This window comes from Tachypleus tridentatus, chromosome 13 (assembly GCF_004210375.1).
Source record: "Tachypleus tridentatus isolate NWPU-2018 chromosome 13, ASM421037v1, whole genome shotgun sequence".
Classification (NCBI taxonomy): domain Eukaryota; kingdom Metazoa; phylum Arthropoda; class Merostomata; order Xiphosura; family Limulidae; genus Tachypleus; species Tachypleus tridentatus.
The window spans coordinates 150,050,182-150,076,049 of record NC_134837.1 but is presented as its reverse complement, the minus strand read 5'-3'; the positions used below and the strand labels follow the sequence as shown (position 1 = coordinate 150,076,049).

The window sequence follows — 25,868 nt, the reverse complement described above, 5'->3', positions numbered from 1 at the left end:
ATACTTTTAATATGAATTTTCAATGTTAATTCTGGTCTACTTAGTTACATAAAAAAAAACTAATTAGAAAAGAAGATAAACAAATAAGCTACTTTTGAAACTTTTAGTTAATGTATTAGAGAATACACTCACATGCATTCACAATTAACAATTAATAACAATTTTGGCCTCACCTTTAGAATCCACAAAAACATATCCATCAAATTTATCCTTGAAAATAAAGATATCTTCCTGATTAATAAAATTTATGTAAGCTCTACAGAAGGCAAACTGTCCCATGCTGTAAAGATACAATAAAAGATTGTATGTTTAAAAAGATAAGAAATAACTTTGCAAAACACGTTATAAACACTTCAGTATGTATAAAAAAACACTTTTATTAACTAGTTATATTATGTGTGATCAGTAAGTTTTTATAATTGAGCCCTGTTAAACTTGACAAAAATTCTCATACTCAACACATTGCCAAACTCAGAATGTTAGAAGTCTTTTCAACTCTTAAGACTACATTACTGTGTAATGATTTTAAGAAACCTTGATGCCTTTCCTTATGAAACAAACCAGACTGAGTTACCATATGAATGTAACAATGTTGTTGTTTTTTAAAATTTAATTTTAATTGAATGACCAAGAGATTCTTAGTATTTTAATTTCCAAGACACCAATGTACAAGAATAGGATTTTGTATTAAATATTATGATTAATACTTCTTTTTGTTATCAAAAGTTACAATTTTCCTATACTGAAAATGTACTTCTGACAGGTATTTCTATCACTCACAAAATTAACTGTTTTTGTTCAGTGCTGCCCTCTATATGCAAACTTTTTATAGATATGCCACAAGCCTTCTGCTACCCCCTATTGGAATTGAAAGATTTCAATGTGTCACTTTTCCACCAAGAGCATAGTGTGCTCACCTGACACATGACTCCTTCTATACTCTTCTATCACCAAAGTTTGGCAGAATATGTAAGCATACAATTAAAGATAAACAACCTGAAATATGTGTAAAGACTTATGCTGATTGGATCTACTCTAAATCAAAAACCCAGCCATGGAGTGCCATCATTCATATGGGGATAAGAGGAGAGCTCCCATTCAAAGGAGTAAACAGCATTTTTTGACATATCTTTCCTTTGTAACTTATATAATGCAAAGAGGAGGGCATTGTTTCACTTACACCCACAGAACACCACTACCCTACTTGCACTGAATGGCTACAGCCATCTTTGTGTGAAACCCATTCAGAAGGGTGCCTCTATGGTCAACCGCCATAGCAGCTTGAAACTGGAAAGTGGTAAGAACCACCACCATCCACTGAGAAAAAGGAGAACAAAAAGGCAATGAAGAGTTTGTAGGAACATCACTTTAGACAGTGCAATGGATGACCACAAAACCCTACCTTGCAAAGCATAGCATACCAAGTCTTTCACTATAGGCATGGTAGGTATAGGTAGTATCCCATTCTGCTTTACCCATGCAGTCCACAGGTGGTACAGTACAGAATGTGCATATTTATGAAGCAAAATAATGCAAGGTTATTCACCTACAAGTGATCTTGTGAAATACTCCACCTCAATTATAACCACTGTGAAGCCATGGAGTATAAAGCATGATTCAACATGGCTGTACAGTGAAGATTTCAAGGTAAAGAATACATGGTTAGGCACCACTTGCCATATAATGATGAATGAAGAGAAGATCCCTGAAAAGAAAAAGAAAAAGATATGAATAGAAATTTATCAGTCAGAGCCACACCAAAATTCTGAAGAATGGCCACAGGTGAAAAACGAAAACCAGTCAAAGAATAAATCACAATATGATGTAGATAATGGGAGTTGAATGTATTGGGCATGGTCCACATGCCTGATTGTAAAATTTCCTCCAATAAATGACAAAGAGAAGAAGTGAGGGAAAGGATAAAGTGTATAATCTGATAATCATATCCATTTAGGGTAGGAAAGATGATCTATAACAAGACTGAAAGCACCTGACATATGATGAGAAATTAGATGTGTTGCATATGGGTCCAGTATAAGAAATCCAATGTCTGAAACCATAGATCTCTTAACTGTGTGCCCCCTTGGTGATTGATATATACCACCATTGTAGACTTGTTGGAAATAACTATTACTAAACAATGTCAGGTGAGAAAAAGGAAGTGATTCAACACCTGGTTTTACAAATAGAAGTCTGAGAATATTGATATGCAAATTGCTTTTATCCATGAACCAATGGCCCAAGGCTTCTTGGTGTTTGATCCATGCACCCCATCCCTGCAAGGATGTATCCATAAAATAGATGTAGACCTGGATGTGGGGAAAGAAGTGGCATACCCTCATGATGTATGTGCCTGCCTTGTCTAACCACCAAAGCAGGTTATCTCACAGGGTAAGAGGAAGAAGGGTAAATGGGAGTAGAAAGAAGATCCTGCACAAGGTATCATCGATTATGCAAGGACCACAGAAGGGATCTCAAGTGGACTTGACCAAGAAGATGGAATAATAAAGACTCTATTCATGAAAGTGATAGAGCCTTGCAAGCAATAAGCAATGGAACAGAGAAAGTGTGGCACACTAATAATTCCAAAGAATAAAGACTTAAAGGAGAAGGATGAGTTAAACTGATACAAGTGTTTAATTAACCAGCCCATTCAAGAAGCCACTGAAAGCAGCTGCCAAGTATGACTGGCTAAATCTGGTTTGGGATGAGCCAGAAAAATCCAGTCATCAATGTACTAGTATAATAACAGCAAATACCCAAACTGCCTGACAGAAAACATAAGAAGCTAGAGCAAGCCCAAACATTTGGCTCGAAATTGATAAACAATCTCAAAATGGACAAAGAGAACAACAAAAAAGTCAAGAATAAAAACCTGTTGAAGGATGGAGAACAGGTTTGATGGCCTGTTGAGATAGCAATTCCTGAACCACTTCTAACAGATACTGACTAATTACAGGATCCCAAGGAGAAAGGTTGATTGATTGATTGATTGATTTAGTGTTTTATGGCACAAAGCAGCGAGGCTATCTGCGCCAGACAATCGGTAAAAATGTAAAAAAAAATAAAAAAATAAATGTAGTAATAGACATAAATGGAAATGAAGGTAAAACAAAAAAGTATAAAACCAATGTTGACACCTAGTCTACAATGTTAAGATAGAAGGCAGAGTATAAGAAGTTGTAAGGTATTTACTCTAGCAAAAAGATAATGATCATAACCCACCAGGGAGACTAACAGGTAAGTTCAAGAACCACCGTCAATCACCTGAAGTTGGCCTTTCCAGTCCTGGTTCCGGGTTATGTGTCATAGCAGCCATTATCAAAATGTAAAAGAATAAAAGTTTTAAAAGACACTCCGCAAAATCGTAATAATGAGTAGCCAAATGTCCAGTAAAAAGATAAAAGTCAAGTAAATGGAGTAAAATTTGTAAAAGTAATTGAAGATAAAAGCAAAACGGCAATTAAAACAGAAAATGGCGTAAAAAACCAATGTTGACATCCAGTCAACAAAGTTGTAAGGAACTACCTGTAGCAGAATGGTAATGATCATAACCCACCAGGAAGACTAACAGGTAAGTATAAAAACCACCGTCAGTCACCTGAAGTTGGTCTTTCCAGTCCTGGTTCCGGGTTATGAGTCAATATGGCCAGTACTAAAAAGTTAAGTAGTAAAAGTGTAAAATGATATGCAGCAAAAGTATAATAACAACTTGCCAGGATGACTAACGAGTAGTTCAAACAGTAGCGTTAGTCACCTGAAGTTTGCCTTTCCAGTCCTGGTGTCGAGTTATTTAATGTTCTGGCCATTGTCCAATGTCAAATTGAAGGAGAGAGATTAAAACTGTAAAAAAGGAATCACAATTAAAAAGGTGTAATGAATAAATATGCAACACTTAAATGAGATTAAAAAGATTAATGGCCATTAAAAAATTAAAAACATTATCAAGGTGGACAGAGTCACCATCACCAATAACTCTGTCCAATGTTACAGACTGACCCTGGGAAAAAATATGTTTAAAATATTGCCGTCGTTGAGAATTGTAACGATGGCAAGAATGTAAAACGTGGCTGATAGTGATTTGAGTGTTACACAAACTACACATTGGTGCATCAGTTCCAGATAAAAGAAAATGATGAGTTAAAAAACTGTGACCAATGCGTAGCCTAGTGAGAACAACTTCCTCCTTCCGAACTTTACGGAAGCTAGATGGCAAAAGTCCAATTTTGGGTTTGATTTGAAAAAGTTTGTTGTCACGTAGCTCACTCCAAGTGGACTGCCAGCTGGCACGAAGCCGAGCCTTGAAGACAACACCATAGTCCATGTACGGAAAAGGCATAGGAGTGATGGTGCTGAAGCAGACATAGTTAGCTGCCATGTCTGCAAGCTCGTTCCCATGAATACCAACATGGCCTGGTATCCAGAAAAACTGGATTGAAGTAGCTGCTAATGAGAAATGGGCCAGTCGGTTTCGAATATCAGCGAGAATAGGATGTGAGCTAACATGTAGCGATTCCAAGGCAAGTATATAACTAAGCGAATCAGTATAAATAGTGCAGTTGGAGTACTGCTCAGCTGCAATATGATCCAGGGCAAGAGATATGGCATACAGTTCAGCAGTGAACACAGAAGCTGTAGAAGGGATTCTGTGCGCAACTACTGACCCATAGCAAACCATAGCAGAGCCCACTGAATTACCTGATTTGGAACCATCTGTATAAATGGGAACTGAATGATTGTTTGAAAGATATTCATTGAATAAAAGATGGTACTTCCAATCTGGAGTATCTGCCTTTTTTAGGTGACTGAAAGAAAGATCACATTTGGGGGCTGTAATAAGCCATGGTGGGATGGGCCGACCTGTGGAATCTGTAATGTTATCCAAGGACAGAACCAATTCATCCAATTGCACCCGGATGCGAAGGCCAAACGGAGCAATGACAGATCGTCTGTTCTAAAAAAGTACTGCCCACCGAGGAAGGAAAACACATTTCCAGGTGGGATGCTTTGGTAAGGAATGAAGTTTCGAAGTATATTGTAAAGATAGTTGCAAACAGCGAAGGTGTAGAGAAGGTTCATGAGATTCAATGTATATACTTTGAACTGGAAAGGTACGGAAAGCCCCAGTGCAGAGTCAAGTCCTTGGTGATGAATGGGGTCCAGCATCTTTAAGGTCGAGGTCTGGCAGAGCCATAGACCATTGATCCATAATCGAAGTTTCAATCTAAAAGAGCACGATATACCTTTAACATTGAACAGCGATCTGCCCCCTAACTGGTAGAAGAGAGAACACAGAGGATGTTCAGTGCTCTTGTGCATTTGACCTGAAGCTGCTTTAAGTGTGGTATGAAGGTCAGTTTACGATCAAAGATAAGCCCCAAGAACTTGGTCTCGGGACCACTGGCAGCAAAACTTCACCGATATGAAGTTCAGGATCAGGGTGAATACCCCGCCGACGCAAAAGTGCATGCATACAGTTTTGAGAGAGAGAAATTAAAGCCGCTCGCCAGAGTCCACTTCCGCACACAATTGAGGGCGGTTTGTAGTTGCCGCCAATATATCTCATGTTTGACGACTGACATGAGATGTGAAAGTCGTCGACATACAGCCCATTCGCAACAGTGAGAGGGAGTTGTTCAGTGATGGCATTTATCTTTATACTGAAGAGTGTAACACTCAATACACAGCCTTGAGGGACTCCAAGTTCCTGTACAAAAGAACGGGAAAGTGTCGAACCCACACGAACTTGGAATCTCCTTTCCATTAAAAAATTTTTAATAAACATGGGTAGATGGCCACGTAACCCATATGTATGGAGGTCTCGCAAAACGCCATACCTCCATGTTGTGTCGTAAGCCTTCTCTATGTCAAAGAATATTGATAGAAGATGTTGGCGGTTGAGAAAGGCTTCTCTGATAGATGTTTCAAGACGAATTAGGTGGTCTGTAGTGGAGTGCTGTCGACGGAACCCACACTGGGTGGGCGAGAGGAGGTTGTTTGATTCAAGGAACCAAACAAGACGAGCATTAACCATCCTTTCTAATGTCTTACAGAGACAGCTCACAAAGCAATTGGACGGTAGTTTGAAGGAATCTTGGGATCTTTCCCTGGCTTAGAGAAAGGTAAAATAATAGCCTGGCACCAGGCATCAGGAAAAACATTCTCCTGCCAGATCCGGTTGAAAACGATCAGAAGGACATCAAGAGAAGCAGGAGATAGATGGTGTAGCATGTCATAATGAATATCATCAGGTCCAACAGACATACTGGCAGACCGATGAAGGGCCATTTTTAGTTCCACCAGGGTAAAGGGACAATTATAGTCAAAGAAACAGTCAGTTCGAAAGGAAAGAGGTGATCGCTCTGCCCGAGTCTTGATGGCCAGGAAGGTGGAGGAACAAGTAGAAGTGCTAGATATCCGGCAAAAGCTTTCACCTAGAGTGTTAGTGATGTTCCGAACATCAGTCACCTCCTGACCATCAGAGAGTAAGATCGAGAGGGGGATAGAATTGTAGTGTCCATTAACCTTTCGAATCCTGTCCCATATGATCTTGGAACTGGTGGTAGAAGATATGCTGGTTGTGAACTTAATCCAAGATTCCTTCTGGCTTTGACGTCTTACCCACCTAGCATGTGCACAGGCCCTTTGGAAAGCAACCCGGTTTGAAAGTGTGGGATATCTACGAAAAGTATCCTAGGCCCGCTTTTGAGCCTTCCGTGCTAAGTGGCAAGCAGGATTCCACCACGGACGAGGATATCGTGGAAAATGTGTCGAGGTTTTAGGAATACACTGAGCAGCTGCATGTGTAATACAGTCAGTTACCGCTGCTACACAGTCGTCTATTGATGGCTGATTTACGATGGCAGGATCAAGTTCTGCGAGAGCAGTGAAAGTGGACCAGTCTGCCTGATCCAGCTTCCACCGGGGCATGTGGGTAGGGTGGCATTGACCACGGCCAGTCTCTCTCAAAAGGATCGGAAAATGATCACTGCCTAGTGGATTACTGTCAACCCTCCATAAAAAATGGGAGAATAATGAAGGGGAGCAAACTGAGAGATCAATAGCAGTAAAGGACTGACTAGGTGCATGAAAGTAAGTGGAAGAACCAGTATTGAAAAGAGAAAGATTGTGATCAGAGAGCATCCACTCTACAGATCGGCCCCTCCCATCAATAATAGCACTTCCCCAGAGGGGATGATGTCCATTAAAATCCCCTAGGATTAGAAATGGAGATGGCAACTGTTCAACGAGAGCATCAAGATCTGATTGATCATATGTCTCTCCAGGGGACAGGTACAGAGAACAAACAGTGATGGTATGACCCAAGGAAACACGGATGGCTACAGCCTCCAAGGGTGTGTTGAGTGACAAAGACAGGGTGGGCACGTGTTGATCAACCAACAGTGCCACCCCTCCATGTACTCGACCTTCACACAACCTGTCATTTCTGTACAGAGAAAACTGCCGAATGGAGACAGTATCAGCAGTTTTGAGAAATGTTTCTTGTAAAGAAAGACAAACAGGATGGTAGGAAGCAATCAGCATTTTGATATCATCCAGATTAGAACGTAAACCTCGACAGTTCCATTGTATCAAGGTGGCCATTTTTAAGAATGGGTAGGTGAAGTGGCTGGAGAACCCTTCGGTTTACGACCACGTCTTTTTTCTTTACTGTCTTTAGTCGGAGGAGGTCTATCAACCTTCATGGATCCTGCTCTGGGTCGAATGGGCAGGTTTTTGTTATGGAAGGGGAATCCAGTGACTGAGGACGTGAACGAATAATTGTTTTGTCTCTTGTGGTGGAAGAAAAAGATGTATCAGAAGAAATGCCTGTATTTGAAACTGAATGACGTGGATCTTGAGGTTTGTTGGAAGGTATGGGAGGAACAGAGATGGGTGTGGAAGTCGATTCATCAACCTTTTTAACTACGGAGGTCAAAAGGCTTTTCATTTGTTTTGAAAACGATTCTCTTGGAGGCATAGAGATATCTGTCTGCACTCCCACTGTAGTTGTGGAATGAAGTGCAGCAGCATATGTCCGAGATGGAGTTGTGGATAGCAATTTCCGAGCCTCAGGATAACTAATGTTATGTGTCATTTTCAAACGCTGCACCTCTTTTTCCTCCATTTTGGGCAAGAATGAAAGTAAGAAGGGTGAGAACCATTGCAGTTTACACAATGTGGGTTCATGTCACAGTCATAGGCATCGTGGTCCTTGCCTCCACAAGGAGCACATGTCAGGGAACCATGACAAGATGTCTTTGAGTGGCCGAATCTCTGACATTGGAAACATCGAAGAGGGTTTGGTATGTATGGCCGAACCCTGCAAATGAGATAACCTGCCTTGATGGTGGCAGGTGCACATGGTGAAATAAATGTTAAAACGAGGGTATTTGTTGGCAGTGTAACTCCATCTTTGCGAGTGGAGATGCGCCTCACTGCAGAAACTCCTTGAGTGGAGAGACCAGCGAGAATCTCTGACTCGAACGTTCTTCAAATCCCTTTCAACAATAACTCCTCGTGAAGAATTCAAGGTAGCATGGGGTGTAACCTCAATAGGTATATCCCCAATTGCCTTTGAATTCAAGAGGAGTTCACTGTGTTGGGATGTGGATGTTTCAACCAATATGTCACCAGATCGAAGTTTCTTTACTGATTTTGGAGAGCCAGCAAGTCCCTCTAGTCCCTTTTGAATAAAAAAAGGGGACATTTGCCCTAAACGTTTTTCCGAAAGAGAATGTAATATAAGAAAATGAGGTACGTGTGTTACTGATGTTGAAGATTGTTGTTCTGAGTATTCAAGACGTGGTCGCTTACCCATTGACTGTTTTATTACAATTTTATTTAAATTTTTTAGAGGATCCATAGGAAAAAGAAAAAATTTTGGTACCCACTGACCCCACCCACCATAGAGCCCTACAAGGGGACGCACTACAAAGTCACGCAAGGACAATGCAGCAACGCCAGGGTTTCGTGAGCACTATACCCAAACACCAGCATCAGGCACAATGTCCTCAACACCCGTTGAGAACTTCCAACACTTGTACTTGGTTGACTCTAGCCCAAGTGGACCAGCCGACTGACCCAAGGGGGGCCACCCAAAGGCCGCCCGTCTACAGGAATTCAAGGCCAAAGTGGTGTGTTAAGGTTGGACCCCTCAACCACCAGGATCCTCTCCTCCCCCTCATGGGTCGCCACACACGGCAAACACGTGGGTGGATGTTTAGATCCCAGAGAAGGTAACCAGATAGAACAGAACCTTCCCTGGGAGGTCCCCTCACCACGTACAGGAATCCACACCGAGGGGCCCAAGGAGAAGGGAAAGAAATGGGGAGAAAAAAAAAGGATCACAAATCCTTCTGATAAAACCTGAAGAACCTATTGATCCTCAATGAAGGAACATCAGCAATGAAGAAAATCAGTCAGCCAAGCTCTCAAATGACCATTAGGTTGTCACTGGTGCTGTATGTGACGTGTGGTGCAATGATAAAAAAAAATTATGATAAGAGGTACTCTCAAAAGAAGAGACAGGTAAGGGTTGGGAAAGGGAAGGATGGGAAATGGTAATAAGTGTCACATGAGGCTCCAACTGAGAAAAATATGGAAAATTAGTGGTAAAGGTAGATTTTTGCTGGATCAATGCCACCCATGACTCTAGTTTTTAGAAGATCATGTCAAAATGTATCATTGCAGAATAAGACCAAAGTAAATTCCAAAGATAAGTTGATGGTAAACAGACCCAAGCCAAAAGCACATCACGACATAGAAGGTTACAACAATAGAAAAACCAACCATATATGTAAAACTAGAGCTGAAGACAACAAAAGAGCTAGAGTGGAGGAAAGAGAAGAAAGGGTATCTCCAGGAAACTCCTCAAGATTTCTATGGAAAGCCTCAGAGAGAAGGTGTAAAAAGATACCATAAAAGTGTTGTAAGAGTACGACACAGGTTAGAATACTTGGCATGGGTCAAACTGACAGGAAATTAAAATGCCATCTTCAAAACAAGCAATATGGAACCTAACAGCTGTTTGTCCAAAAAGGAACAGTGAACATGATGGTATTAAAATGCAATCTGATCTGAGCCCATGGGGAGTGAGGTATTCTAATCCCTTCACATTTAAGAGAAGACAGAACAAAATCAGGAAGCAGAAATAGATGATCAAAGTCCTCATTGGTCTGAATAGGCTCTGTCTATTTGGGAGGAACTAGGGACAAAGGCTGGCCTAGGTAATGTTCAATCTCATGGTGAATAAACATGGAAAAATCCACCGTTCAGTCACCTGCACGAGGTCTGAAAAAGAACACTAGTCACTGGAGTGACTCCCTAACTTCAGAATTCATAGCAAAAAAGAATCCACCAAATTCAAGTGGTGAGAAAGAATAATGTGACTGGAACATGTGGTGGATTTAAGGTTGTATGGGCCCAGGGGCTAATAATTTTCATAGGCCCTATATCCCATGTAATTTTACATAAAATAAAATTATATATCAATGGGCCCCCATTAAGACCATGGGCCCTGGAGCTGAGCACCCTCTAGCCCCTACCTAAATATGCCACTAACTAGAACCAACTGATAAATTTTAAGGTGAAAAACTGTCTGAATGAAAACTAAATAAATTAAAGAAAACCAATTAATGTGGAAACGTAATCTGAACATTAATCATTAAACAATCAAGAAATGTCTGACTACAAGAGCTGTCAAATGAGAAGTGATGGTTTGGCAGAGTATAGAGGGAGTCAAATCTAACACATGAGCATGCATGTTCTTGTTGGTGAAGTGATGTATGGCTGATTTGCATAAGACACAATGGAATCTTTCAATTCCAACAGGAGGCACAGTAAACACATAGCACACATACAGAATAAGTCAACATAAAAAGAATAGCTAATTTTGTGAAAACAGGCAAGTACTCCATCAGTTTTGTATGTACTTGTAATAAATGAAAATAACTGCATAAAATTTCATCTTGTCTATTACAACAAACAGTCTAACATTCAAGTGGTAATTTGGTATTGTATGGTTAATATGCCACCACATCTGTGCCTCGAATATATCATCAATCTGTATAAACATGCATACATCATGCTACATAAAGTGCATTATTAGTCCTTAGATTATTCTTTGATCTCACATGGAATGATCGTGAAAAATTACACTTGTCTATCTTGTTAAAATTTTGTAGTAAATGTCTTATGCACTGTTTTATTTTATAACAATTTAATAAATTTTTGAAATGTGTAATTTTAAACTGTTTACTAATGCACCAAATTAATAATGAAAACACTAGTTTTTAACTATTTACTTTTTCATTGCATCAGTAAGTAGTTTAATTATACTTTCCAGATTTTTTTTTTATCCTCTGGCACAAAATATGTGATTTGTTAAATAACTTAGATTATTTTGGTGTGTCCTGTAAGACATGTAAAGGTTGCTTTCAGGCAAATAATGAACTTTTTTTTTTTGTTTATCATAATTTATATTAAAACAAGATAAAAAATAGTGCTATATAATGTAAATTTTGATGAGCTGAAACTTAATAGTTCATTTTAGAAGAAAAGTAACTTCAAATAGTGTTCAGTTATAGATAAAATAATAACTTCACTCAATCAGATACTAATCCTATTCCTCTGTGGAATTAAAAATAGAAATTCTGATCATACATCATCAAATCATAAACTATGTCTACTTTTCACATTATTATAATTATTAATTTTTAGTGCAAAGTTACACACTGGAACATTTTTCTGTTTCTTCCAAATTCTAGTGGCATAAACCCCATAGGTTATCACTGAGTGACTTTGGGATATATTATTATAATGGAATAAGTTACATAATTTTAACTGAATACAGAAGGGTTAAATATCAAAACAAAATTTAAAAAAAATTGTATAATTGTTTTGAATAGCCTTGTATAGATCACATATGCTGATAAAGCTTATTTTGCTAAATGTAACATTTATAGAATTAGGGCTATGTGTTAGAAAGGGCTATGAAAGTTCACCAAATTACATTGAAGAAGTGCATATATTTATTTTTTTAACTTGCTAATAGAAACCAATTGACAATGTTTGAATAGTATTCACACATTTAACGTCACTCGCAGGGAAAATTTGATCTTTTGATTTGTTCAATGTGCATTACTTAAACAAAGGCTGTATTAATAAACAACAAAATAAACACACACACAAACACCACCAAAATTATAAGTAACACTTTCCATGAAACTAAGCAGGCAATTACAGTAAAACTGTGACTATTAAATATATTTGGTTTGTATAGGACAGCTGCAGTTTTTTAACTGACAGCAATAAGAAGCTCTTGCAATGCAAGCTTACTGTATATAGCTATATGTGTATCACACACACACAGTATCAAGTATGTATACATAAACAATGTGCTTTTTGTATAATTCCTGAATATATAAAAATGTGATTAATTATATATACCATATATTTTAAATTCACATGAAAATTTTATTTCATTCATATTTATTGCCTGTAAAATAAAAATGTTTCTCAATTACGTATAAACTAGTTTTATGGTGATGTCAATAATAAATTGTGCAAACTCGTGTTATTAAAGGTTCAAATCTTCATTCAATAATAGATTTCAAACACCTTCAAAACTCAAACTCTTCTTTACACAAATAAAAAATTTTCAGTTAATCGTTGAAAAAAATTTCAATAATTTTTTTATGTATCATCACAGTTCTACTGAGAAAATGTTCTAAAGATGCCTTAAAATACAAATATATGGCCATTAAAAGTTAATGATTAACTTCAAAATCCTAATTTGTATATCTTTTTGTGTATCTAATGTTGATCAAATGAAATGTAAAAACAATAAAGCCAAACTGTATTTATTTTCTTATTCTAGTATCTTCTTGTTGTAATATAACTTTTGTAATAACAGTCCTGGTGTCTCTTGAAACATTATATACTAAGATTATCAAATCATTTAAGCTTGATAATTTGCAATGGATTCATGACTCTTACACAACTTTGTAATCACTAGGTAATCATGGTAGTATACATACTATAACTCTGAAAGTATTCAGTGTACCTCCACAAAACATGGTAGGTATACATACTATAACTCTGGAAGTATTTAGTGTACCTCCACAAAACATGGTAGGTATACATACTATAACTCTGGAAGTATTTAGTGTACCTCCACAAAACATGTTAGGTTTTTGGTAAACATTACATGGTTTTTTTGGACAAAAAAAAAAGAATTTTTCACTGAGTATTGTTACAAAAACTTTGTTCACAAACATAAAGAGTCAGAGTGTTGTGCAAAGTGATTTTGCATGTTAAAATTAAAAATAATTTTTTTCCCTCTGAAAAGTTTTAAATCTCATTTTTGTAATCTCTACAACCTTCTAAATAACTACCAAACATATTATTTTTCCAAAACAACTTTATATTTTATCTGTTATTTCCTCTATCATAACTCTATACAGTTCCAATTTATTTGACCAACCTCCTAACCACCATAAACAATTTAGAAATAAATCTAATCAACCTTTTTTTTTTCTTTTCAATGAATGACTACAAACTGTAAAAGGAAACCACACACTTGTTCTAAATTTAAAACTTATAACATTACCCATCCATTTATGTTTAATTTTATTATTTTATTAACCTTTGAACTGTAGAGACTACTAATTCCACTGCACAAGTTGTATATCACCCAGTGAAAGTGAATCTCAAGTTATAATACTGATATACTGAATGACATAATGCACAAGTTGCTTGAAAGCACATCTCATGAATATATATTTTTAATTACTTACCTAATATAACCTTAACAAACCTAACAAGTTTCTAATGTTTACATTTTATTTACTATTATGATACTAAATAAATAACACACACGAGAAACAAAAAATATGGTATTTACCAGTCATCTTTTTTTCTTTTCTGCTCTTGACTGTCAGGGAAACTTATGCCTACTTTTTCATTCTAATGATACTATTACAGTAAATAATACAACTAAGAACACAGAGTAATACGATGCAAAGTGCAAAAAATGTCCTATAACTATGTAACATGACCTCAAGACTTAAAAATTTAGTTAAATTCACTGATATGATTCCCACAAGAAAACATCTGAATGATAAAATACACAACATCTTGTATAGAAAACAACATAATATGCCATTTGATATGCTGAAACTTTGGTTTTCTATAGGTTATAAATAATATAGTATATAACATCACAGAAAACAATCTGCACATTGTGAAAGAGAGTATGTGATAGATACAAATAGCAAGTTTATGGATTTGTAAACAAATAAGATTGAAGGTTATAAAAACTGGGCTTTGCCTAAGTAATATCTATAACAAATAGTTTACTATAAATTCCATACTTCTTGAAAAAGTGTCAAAATAAATTAAACAAAGTTAAAAGACCTAGAGAGAAAAGATCACAGTTCTTACTCAAAAACACATGATATTAGTTCTTGTAACATTAATGTAGCTATATGTACATGTAGAAAATACACATTAAATGCAATGAACAAACTACATTAGTACTAAATAAAATAAAATCATATTTACTATATTAAAATTAAAATGATTAATATGCAAGCAAAAATATAACAAAATTACCTCAATTCACATATAGGTAGCTCAAAAGTCATGTGTATATATTTTTTAAATTTTGTACTTGTTGGACCAAACTACCTGTTACAAACACAAGTACATGCAACATGTTTCAATGAATGTGTATTTGTGTATGTGTAGTTTTTTACAGCAAAGCCACAACTGGCTATCTGCTGTATCCACCAAGGAGAACTGAACTCCTGATTTTTGAGTTGTAAATCTGAAGATTTACCACTATCTCACCAGGGGGCATTTCAATGAAAATGCAACAAAGACTTACCTAGGGTCTGCTTTTACAAAATACATGTAATCATAGTCTGGTACAGGAGATATCTGATCTAGAAACTGTTCTTCACTCATGGATGGTGGCAGCCTCCTGATAACAACCTGAAAAAAAAAAATACTTTATTTAAAACTGTTTGAAATTTCATGGGCATCATTAAAAATGTTTTGGCATTTATAAAAATTTCAGATAGTTCTTTATGTTATTAAAAATATACATAAAATAAAAAAACTTGTAAATAATTATAAAAGTAAACATTGCCAATTTTCATTATTTGCCTTTATTCTAATAAAACATTTTACTGTATATAATGCATCAGCATACTAAACAAATTACTGTATTTTATGCCTTGTAAGACACTACATCATGGAAGACGCTCCTTAATTTTGGAAAGACAATTCTAAGAAAAAAATATTTTGACTCAGCAACCAACACTTTTTTCAACCCACCAAGTAAATACAGTCAAATACATCATATTCTTTGCAGTATATTGATAATATTAGTTAAATTGATTGTTTTATGCTATTGAAAATACTTGTAATTGGTAAGCGATGAGATTACAATCTGTATGATAGGCTGTTTTGAGTAGATCCTAAACTAACCTCTTGCCTTAGCCCATCACTTTTGTCTTGGAAAACAAGAGGATTTTTCAAGGTATTTTTAAAGAAAGAAGGTGCATCTTAAATGGTGTAAAATACAGTAACCATTTTCCAGTATATGAAATTCCTCCAGCTAAAATTAATGATTAGCTTTTAACTTTAATAACAGATCAAACCTTTGGGCATGATATATAGAGACAATGTAAGTTTCAAGCATTCAATTATGTGCAGTATTCAAAACTAGAAATCAAAATGCTTATATTAATCTGAAAGAAATAAGATCAAATACCTTATGCAGAGATATAAGTAATGTATTACACTTCAAATTTTATGACCTGTTGGTGTACAACAAGTGAATGGAAATAGAATGCTAGTTATGATTATAAACAATGAATAAGGTACTTACTGTTCTTATATAGCTGGCACATATTAGATTAGTGAATCATGTAAAATTCATGCATATAACCTTAGTTTACTAAGATTAAAAAGAACATGGTGGCCCAGCTCACCAAAGTTCAAATTTCTCTACAAAACTACACCATCTTCAGAACAACTTCAAATACTCTTTCAATTTCCTGTCATCTATGAATTTAACAAGACATTAATTAAAATTAGAAACATCAAAGAATCCAGAGTTTGTTTGATTGTTTTGAATTTCGTGCAAAGGTACACCAGGGGTATCGGTCCCTAATTTAGCAGTATAAGACTAGAGGGAAGGCAGCTAGTCATCACCACCCACCATCAACTCTTGGGCTACTCTTTTAACAACAAAAAGTGAAAATGACTGTAACATTACAAAACACCTACAACTAAAAGGATGAGCATGTTTGATGTGATAGGGATTTGAACCCGTAACCCTCAAATTACAAGTCAAGCACCCTATCCACCTGGCTGTGCCAAGCCTAATCCAGAGTAAAACCTGAGATACACCACTATGACTAAACCCCATTAATATCAAACTTTTGCATTATACTGTACCATTTAAATAATCATCTTCTGTCCATAAAGAAGCACTCTTCTGATGCAGTTTCTTTTCTAGCACCAAGACAAAAGCATTTTGTAGGTCCAAGTGTTTTAATAATTAGTTTTGAGTTTTGGATAGGGCCTCCATTCTTTTGGATAAAGGTATCCCAGATGATGTTCCATACATTTACCTTAAGAAAGCTTTTAAATAAGGAGCCTCAGTGGATGTTCATTAGTAACATGGATGTTTGCAATATTAATGAAAATTTCAAGCAGACTGTAAGTTTAATTCTTGGTGAAAAGCAGAGTGATCATAAACACATATTTATAAACAGTTTGCTTCTTCATATAAAAATGTGACAACTGAGGTTCTCCTAGCATTTACTGTTCATAATTTTTACTACTAATATGCATAACATTTTTGATAGTATAATTTTCTAACTTATGGATGATATTAAAATGCTAGAAAGATCTTTATTGTTAAAAAAATTCATCACTTTTACCATGTGACCTCTAAAGTCTTAGTTAATGGATCAATGTGTAGGAGAGAAATAAAGTTATGTATTTATGGTATGAAAGTTTGGAAGGGACTTATTTTGTGGTAAGAAGTGCACTGGTGTTGGTTAAACTAATTGTCTAATTATGAAGAAAAAATCTTGGCTTTATTTATAGGATTTTTGAATGAAAAAAAAAGGAAAAGGACAATATAGCTTTGTACAAAATTCTACTCATTTTGAGTAGTCTGTTAAGTTTTGATCTCTCGATATGTAAAGAATATTAACATTTTAGAAAAGTAAAAACAAGAGCTGTTAAAAATACAACTATTACAAATGTTTCTAAAGTCAATTAAGGTAAGTGAAGAAGTTCAAAGCTTATTGTGACTTTTTAGAACAAAGACAAATAATAAAATACATGATTTAGATATCAAATGTTTTTAGAAGTGGATAGCCTTTCTATGAAATATCTGTTTAAGTGGTGAAAGGTTTATAAACTTGATTAAAAGAACTGATTTAAGTTTTGAAAAATTATAAGGAGGCTTGTTTTCAGATGACAGCCTAATGATATGTTCTTTGCTTTACAATTCTGTTAGACATGTATATGGATGTAAAGAGCTATATTTAAATGTTTAAAACTTAAATTGATAAAGTATTTCCATTAGTATTTTTGTATGAAAATTGATTTCAATAGGCTTAATAGTACTGGTCCATATATGCCACCTCATCCACTAAACATAAAAAAAACTAAAGCTCAAATCCAGTCCTTATCATTCGAATATTTATCATGCCCTCCCTTAAACGCCCTTAAATTTATTGCATTCACACTATCTGAAGGTAACCATTCTGTACAAAAAATGAAAGTATATTAGCTGAATATTACCCCTCCTCTGCTAAAACTTATATTTCTGTCCCATAGTCCTACCATAAAATAAAAAAGACATTGCATGAAACATTTCCTCCCCAAAAATTCTAAACCTCAATCATATCCCCTCCAATTCTTCCTTTTTCAAGGAAAATAATTTAACAGACCCTAACCTATTCTCGTAACTTGTAACTGTACTGAATTTAAAAGTAAAAGTCGTTAAAATCTTAAAGTATTTATCTGACAATGTGAAGTATCAAGTATTAAAACTGATAGTACTAGTAAACAGCTCCAGTGCGTTATTTATAGGCACACGTTTGGTATTTTAAAATAACTTGCTATAAGCCATATAGTAGAAATCATTAGGCTAATTTTTTATTAAGTCAGACTGACAAATATGTTTCACCTTAGTTTGAAAATTCTTCTCTTTCCTCTCTCGTTCAAAACGTTGTTGTCGAGCCATAATATTACTATTAGTACCAGGACCTGCATGATTCGTTGATGTAATACTTGTTGCATTTGCTTTGGCTTCACTATTACCAACTGTATCCTTTGAGCCCTCTTTTTGTGTTTCTAAAGTCATTTTAAAGTTGTGGTTTTAGATTAACAGAGAAATAAGCTATAATATAGTAATATATGAGCATAAATGAAATTAGTAATCTTCACATATTAACAAATTTATTACTTTCACAACATAACTTGTAAAGTTGAACCTAGCGCCACCTGTCATTTTTAAATTGCCGAAATTCATGCAAAATCAACTTAAGGCAAAACGCTTTTTGCACCACATGATGTATTTTGAAGACAAACGTGCATACACTGTTGGCATATTTTCGCAGTTTAGTTTGAAGGAATTAAAAATGTATAGTATTTTATAGTATGTCGAATTATGTTTGATTGGCCAATACATTAATTCCACTTACACTTGGAAAAACAACAACAACAAAAATGAAACAGGCCTTTGCTACTAGAAAAAAAAAAGCAACTGTTTCTGAGTAATATGACGGTGAAAATTCCAAAAGTATTATGGAAAATTGTTGATAACCTCTGTTTTCGAGTTATGATAGATTTATTACACTTTTTACGTATATGCTGTTTTGATAGAGACAAGTCACAAATCGAATACTTCAGCTTTTCTACATGTGGTTAGATGAGACAGCTTACATTGAGGAACCACGGAAATAAAATTACTAGATAAAAAAAAAAAAAGGTGTTTCAGTATCTTCTCTGTGAAATAACTCTTCTGTTTCCCCTTTCGTTGGTGGATGTGGGACTGCAAGACTATCTTCATGACGTGCTGATTTCATTGCAAGTGTAATATCTGGATATTTATTGCACTGTTTAGTTTTGCCTGAGTATCCATTAACATTAGTTATGAAAAAATAGCAGTTAATTATATAACATTTTGCCTCACATCATATCACCATACTTGTTTCTTCCTTTTCAGCCACCGTGATAAGCTAGATGTGCAAACTGTACAACACACATATGGAACCCAATATAGTTTGGTCACTAATTTCACGTACAAAATAGTATTACTGAGCTACCTTTACCTTGTATACGATGTTTTTCGTCGTGAGACTGTAATATATTTTTCATACATGTAATATAAGTAGTTTGGATTATTTTTGTCCTTCTAGAGTTTATTTCAACTGTAGACTGCCAACATTTCAAATGATTTTCTGAAAAAATATATAAAATAATTTATGCCTATAGAACTATACGTTAAAATATGTAATTAACATAGTTTTGAATAATTTTATTATATCGTGAGTATAATGCAAGAAAGTTTGTTTTTTTTTATTTCGCGCAAAGCTACACCAGGGCTATCTGCGCTAGCCGTCCCTACTTGTAAGACCAGAGGGAAGGCAGCTAGTCATCACCACCTACCGCTAACTCTTGGGCTACTCCTTTACCAACGAATGGTGGGATTGACTGTCACATTATAACGTCCCCACGGCTGAAAGGGCGAGCATGTTTGGTGCGACCGGGATTCGAGCCTGCGAGCCTCGGATTACGAGTCGAACGCCTTAACCCACCTGGCCATGCCGGTCCAAATGTAAGGAAGAATATCGGACTTTGTTTTGACTATACGCGGAAATGAATAACAGTGTGAGAGGCAACTGAGAAAGAGGCACCTGAGAGTCGTCAATGGAGGAATTTCTTGAATATTCTGGCAAACTGAGCACGCAAGGATTTCGTTATTCCCGAGCAAATGAAGCAAAAGTGATACAATTCGTTACAATAATAATGAGAACAAAGAGGATGTATGAAAAATATATTTGGAATTTTACACTAACATAATACAATCAATATTTGAAGTTATCAAAAATGTATGTTTTTTACGTATTAAACTTCCAAGTAAACTTAATTTCACAGCATAAATCTATTGTACTGAGTTGATTGTAGGGTATTTCACATCGAACTATCAAAATATTGAAATATTACAATAATTCAAGATGTAAATGGCAAATTCTGACTAAAATTTTGGAATTAACACCAACAAATTACCCTGAATCACTTAAGTTTTCTCCGGTAGCTCATGTTTTGTTGTCCAATGTTATGAACAAGATTTGGATACTTCACTTTTCCCTCGACAGTTGCTCTCATTCTTTAATAACTTACAAAAAAAAAATGATATATGACACTTAATACTATACTGATTTGTTCATTTTTTTGTTTTTGCTGTAAAGCACAACGCTTCATACGGTTAATAATGCGCAGAAAACATTAAAAAAGCAAAGTCTCATTAACCAAAAAGGGCGACTTTTAAGCATCGTGAGGCAAGCCCTTTTAAAAAGGTTAAAAATTCAAATGCTGTTTTATTTCTGTTCAGTTAGTTTTATTTAAAATAAACAGAACACTTTAATGATTTAAAAATAAGCAGTGAATATTTTGCGTATTAACACTTAATAGCATATTACAACTATTATATTGTTTACTGTAAAGTCCTACAAGACTCTATGTTCTATTTACTTTAAATCTGAATTGTTTCTTCTCTTCTGATACTTCGAAGCAAACAAAGTGTAAAATCAGGTGTATCTTTTCACAGTTGACTATTTTGATGAGAGAAAAAAAGAGCACTTTATGGGCATAAGAAAATGAAGGCAAGGCTTGAACCCACCAACCCCCCCCCCTCCTGTGCATGTCAGTATAATGGAAAATTGAGCTGTGACAATAACAAGTATCGAAACCAAGTTTTAAGCCGACAGACTTACAGTTGAGACACTGGAGGTGGGGAAGGGTATTCTTAGATCGAAAGCTTCAGTTAAATGTAAAATATTTATAGCAATTCCCCCTATCTTAAAAATATAAACAAGTTAATGGTCGACATAAGTATGACATTACTTATCAGGTTATTTACCATATTTTTATGTTTACTTTCTTTCCCGTACCTGACATGGCCAGACGCTTATGGCGCTCGACTCGTAATCTGAGGGTCGCGAGTTCGAATCCCTGTCACACCAAACATGCTTGCCCTTTCAGCGGTGTGAGCGTTATAATGTTATAGTCAATCTCACTATCCATTGATAAAAGAGTACCCCAAGAGTTGGTAGTGAGTGGTGATGACTAACTGCCTTTCCTCTAGTCTCACAATGCTAAATTAGGGACAGGCAGCAATCTGAATCATGAATACAGAATGGGGGTTTATAAACATATTCCATACAGGTTAGTGAGGCAGTCTGCCAATAAATACTGGTACATGTGGCAATGTCTGGAAGTAGGAAACTTTGGTTTTGTATGCATATACATTAAATTTTACAGTCTCTCAAAATTGTTTGTTTTGTTTTTGAATTTCGCACAAAGCTACTCGAGGGCTATCTGTGCTAGCCGTCCCTAATTTTGCAGTGTAAGACTAGAGGGAAGGCAGCTAGTCATCACCACCCACCGCCAACTCTTGGGCTACTCTTTTACCAACGAATAGTGGGATTGACCGTTACATTATAACGCCCCCACGGCTGAAAGGGCGAGCATGTTTGGCGCGACGGGGATGCGAACCCGCGACCCTCGGATTACGAGTCGCACGCCTTAACGCGCTTGGCCATGCCGGGCCTCTCAAAATTGTTATGTGGCACAAAGTGAATCAGTCACTGAGAACACAAGCAGTAAGCAAACTCTGAAAGAGAATGCAGGTTGGTAAAGCATTATTTGAAGAAAGAGTCCGCCTATCAGAATGTTTTAGATTTTACATTGAAATATTCGACAGGTAGTGGATTTTATGGGAAGAGGTAATAGTAATACCAAGACTTACACCATACGCGTAGGAAAGCATAATTTCACTTGTGTTTCACAGATATTTACTAAAAATACTGTAATTGGTTCACACTGAAATATGAATGAGTAAGGTGAAATATTAGGGTTCTCAAAAAAATATAATAAATGTATGTAGATATATTTTTCAAAGTAGTAATGAAAACTATTAACTGTTTCTTTCCGAATGAAGGTTAAGGGTTCAAATGTTAATGATGAACAGGCGAACAATCTCAAAGCGTTCTCTTATTGTTGAACATTATTTCAGAAATGAATGCTCCACCATTGTTACTCAAAGAACATACTGTTAATAAGTTGGTGTTAATGTTACTTTTTCTAAGCGTTTCGAAAACAGAACTTGTGGTTTCAGCAAAATGAAGCCATCTGTCGTACAGCTAGAGCAACAATGGCAGGATTTTTCTTCAACTGGGTAGTTTTTATCAATAGAGATATAAACTGGCCTCAATGGTCTTCGAATTTGTTGGCAGTAGGCTTCTTTATGTGGAGCGACTTAAATGAAAAGTTTATATTAACAAGCCGCGAATACTACAGGACTCGAAATAAAACATAAGGACAAAAATGAATGACCTTACACGTGAATTTGTATACCATCAGATTTTGTTGTTGTATTACTGCGGCACAAGATACATTATAGAAAGCAACATTAGTCATTTCTCATGGACAACAGAGCAATATCCTCATCGACTTGTAAACTGTTTCTTTATTTGTGACAGACTCTATCGGAGTTCAGAGCGGAATAGACTCATGTTCTTTGACAAAGTATCCGTCGAACCTCCTCTTTATCAGACCGTACCCATTTCCTTTCATGGAAATATGTATTATGAAAATTATCACAGGAAAGATGGGAAGGATAAAGTTTGTTGCTGTAACTATGGTAACTGTTGCTAAATACGTTTGTTCTTCCTAAGCAAACGTAAAGTTTTTTCATTCTTTAGTGAATGTAACATGATTTCAAACTCGTTGAATCAGCGCTTTATACAACCAGAAGGGCATATGAACTAGAGGAAGAGTCAAACACGTTTAAGCTGTGATCTATATGAAACGTAGTTAGGTCTAAGAGAAGTTCTATCTTGGTAGCTAAATTTTGATGATATTCCATAAGTCCCCGATTGCCATCACCCTGCTGTTCAGATACAGAAAATAGAACTGCCGTTATCTGGTGCTCCCCGATAAAGTAATTGAGCCTTAATAAAGTATGGAATTGTTATGACTGAGGATTATTATTGTAGTGTACGGCTGAGTGAGGCAACCTCAAAAATACTTTTAATGATGTTTGACAACCAGAAAAAATTTCTGTTTTGAGATTAAAACATACAGCAGGCAATTTATTTTCTAAAAGGCGAATGGCGTTAATGAATGGCCACATTATTTTAACAATCGTTGCGATTACTTGTGTGGGTTTCTAACTCTAAAGTCTCGACTCCTTCTCCATTTCTTTCAATGTAGACTCGGGTTCTGTTTTGTGTAACAATCATATGGTAGCAGAAGGAATATAGCGTTAACTTAGGATAGCCATGAACCATAATCAAGGTAGTGTCAACTTATGACAAGAGTAGACTGGATATAAGTCAAGTGCAAGACTCGACCAGTGTTGACAGAGCTAGGACAACAGGAAAGACAAACTTTATTTTACGTAAGTTTGTATATGCAGTACATGATAATCATTTTATTTTTTTTTTTTTTTGGACTTTGCTCCTATGAGGAAGTTTAGGGCAGTTTGTCGATGTAAATGACAAACATTTACAGGGTTCTCTGTAACTTAAGTTACATCTTAACAAATGTATCGTGTTAAGATACGACCTTAACACACGCTTTTGATTAGGTTTTTCAGACCTATTGAAATTTGTTTGACACTACATTTTTAATCCTACCTTATGCTATTTAAGTTCAAACTCATAACCATACTGGTTATTATTGTTTCAACTAGGCAATTGTGAAACATTATTTTATAAGTTGCGACAAAACACATTATCTGAGTTAAAATGAGGATAAAGCCAAAGTTATCTATGGCCAAAAAGAAGCCAATGGGAAGGAATCCTCACCCGGTGGATACCTCTGTCATCTAGATGTTTCTTGTGGCCCAAGTACTAACACAGAGAGGTGTTTCTGTTATCAGGATCTTTAATGTAATATCTATAGTGATAGTACTCTTGATCTTTAATGTAATATCTATAGTGATAGTACTCTTGATCTTGAGGCGGACATCAGAACAAGTGATACAATGATAGCGGGTTTTGTAATTGTTTTCATGTGTTCTAGCCATGGTGTCTCTATAGAAAACATGTATATATAATGTGCCGTTTTTATCATTCGTTCCCTTTACCTAACAAAATTAAATCTTTGTTTCTAATGTGTTTGTTTTTATTTTTCCAAAAAGGTTTGATAAAATATCGATATGTAATTTTCCTTTCGTTATCAATGTTAAGACATGAAAGGTTATTCACTATTTTACTTTGTAATGTTAGTTTTGAAAAAGGGTTGTTTTATTTTGCAGTTTTCATTTGATGTCAAGTTTTTAAAATTTTTCTATGTATTGCATTATTTAAGGGATTGTTTAGAATACTGGTACCTGTTTGGATTAGGGTTTGTTGGGACCCCTAGAACTCATGGTTCCTTGTGCACTGCACACCTTATATGACCGTCACTACGCGTTACTATTATTTTTAGAATGAACTCGACGATATCTGTTTAATTATAATCGTAAGTCCTAATTTTAAAGCTGACTTTTGTAAATACCTGAATTTTTCATAATTTTAGTTATATGTTCTCATAAAAAATGTTGTGCACCTGCTATAGCTTCTTATATCTTCTTGTTCCAATTAGCGTACAAAATGATTAAACAAGTTTCTCTGCATTAATCGAACGCAAAGATGAAACTCAAAATAACATAAACCGGTTTCATAGGTTAATATCTAGCCTTGAATCTTAGTACTACTTCACATCAACATGGCATGCTTCCAATGAGTTTGTACAGATATTCCTGAGTGATTATTATCCTTCTTTAACTGCTTCAAAATATTCATATTCCGACTTTGGTTTGCGATCTTTCGTTAATCGGTTTAACTCAGTCCGTAAATGTTCAATCTGATTGATATCAGGTGATTGATCTGGCCATTCCATAACATCCATTATCTTATTTCTATGATATCTTTTAACGATTCCATGACTGCGGAGAAACTTGTGTGATAATTTTGTAGGCTAGTTGTAACAAGAAGAACTAAGAAACTTCATCAGGTGCACGACACGTTTCCTGAGAATATGTAACTAAAATAATGAAAACTTCAGGAATTTACAAAAACAGTGTTAATATTAAGACTTGAGATCATATTTGAACAGATATCGTCGAGTGTGGTCTAAAAACATATAGTTTTGCATGTTTTTCTGTTATCTAATAAAATATATAATAAATTAACAACAGTTTCAATGCGGGTCTCTTTTTGTCCGTTCTCTGTATATATACATATATGTGTGTGTGTGTGTGTGTGGGTGGGCAGGTTTTAAATTTAGAAAGGAGTTACAAAATCTCAGTTAAAAACAATGATTAGTGCGTGTCCTAATGTTCTGATCATATATGCCTGGCCTGTCACAAACCCAGCTGCTTTCCGTGGCCCTTCGATGCATGAAACAATGATATTATAAAATCACTTCAAATTGTTTTCGGAACAAACATTAACTCAAATTAGTTCAGGTAACAGTGATTAACAAGTATGTTGTCTTTTCAGCCCAGGTTTGGTTCCCTTATACACACACATACACACACACACACAGAGGCGTGATGATAT

The 25,868-nt window shown here is 35.6% G+C and overlaps 1 protein-coding gene across 4 annotated transcripts in view; it reads right to left on the bottom strand.

Annotated features, from left to right (window-relative positions):
- The window catches only part of LOC143239923 (uncharacterized), a 31,473-nt gene extending 12,843 nt beyond the window's left edge, over positions 1 to 18,630 (bottom strand). For 3 of the 4 annotated variants that reach the window (XM_076481576.1, XM_076481577.1, XM_076481579.1), the window contains exons 1-3: positions 18,221 to 18,626; positions 14,891 to 14,997; positions 174 to 280 (exon numbers count right to left, since the gene is read on the bottom strand). In XM_076481576.1, coding sequence (XP_076337691.1) covers positions 174 to 280; positions 14,891 to 14,997; positions 18,221 to 18,397 — 391 coding nt within the window. In that variant the 5' untranslated portion in view covers positions 18,398 to 18,626. Of the gene's footprint in view, positions 1 to 173; positions 281 to 14,890; positions 14,998 to 18,220 lie in introns of all 4 variants that reach the window. The other variant, XM_076481575.1, reaches the window with a different exon arrangement.
- Positions 18,631 to 25,868: the final 7,238 nt, after the last annotated feature.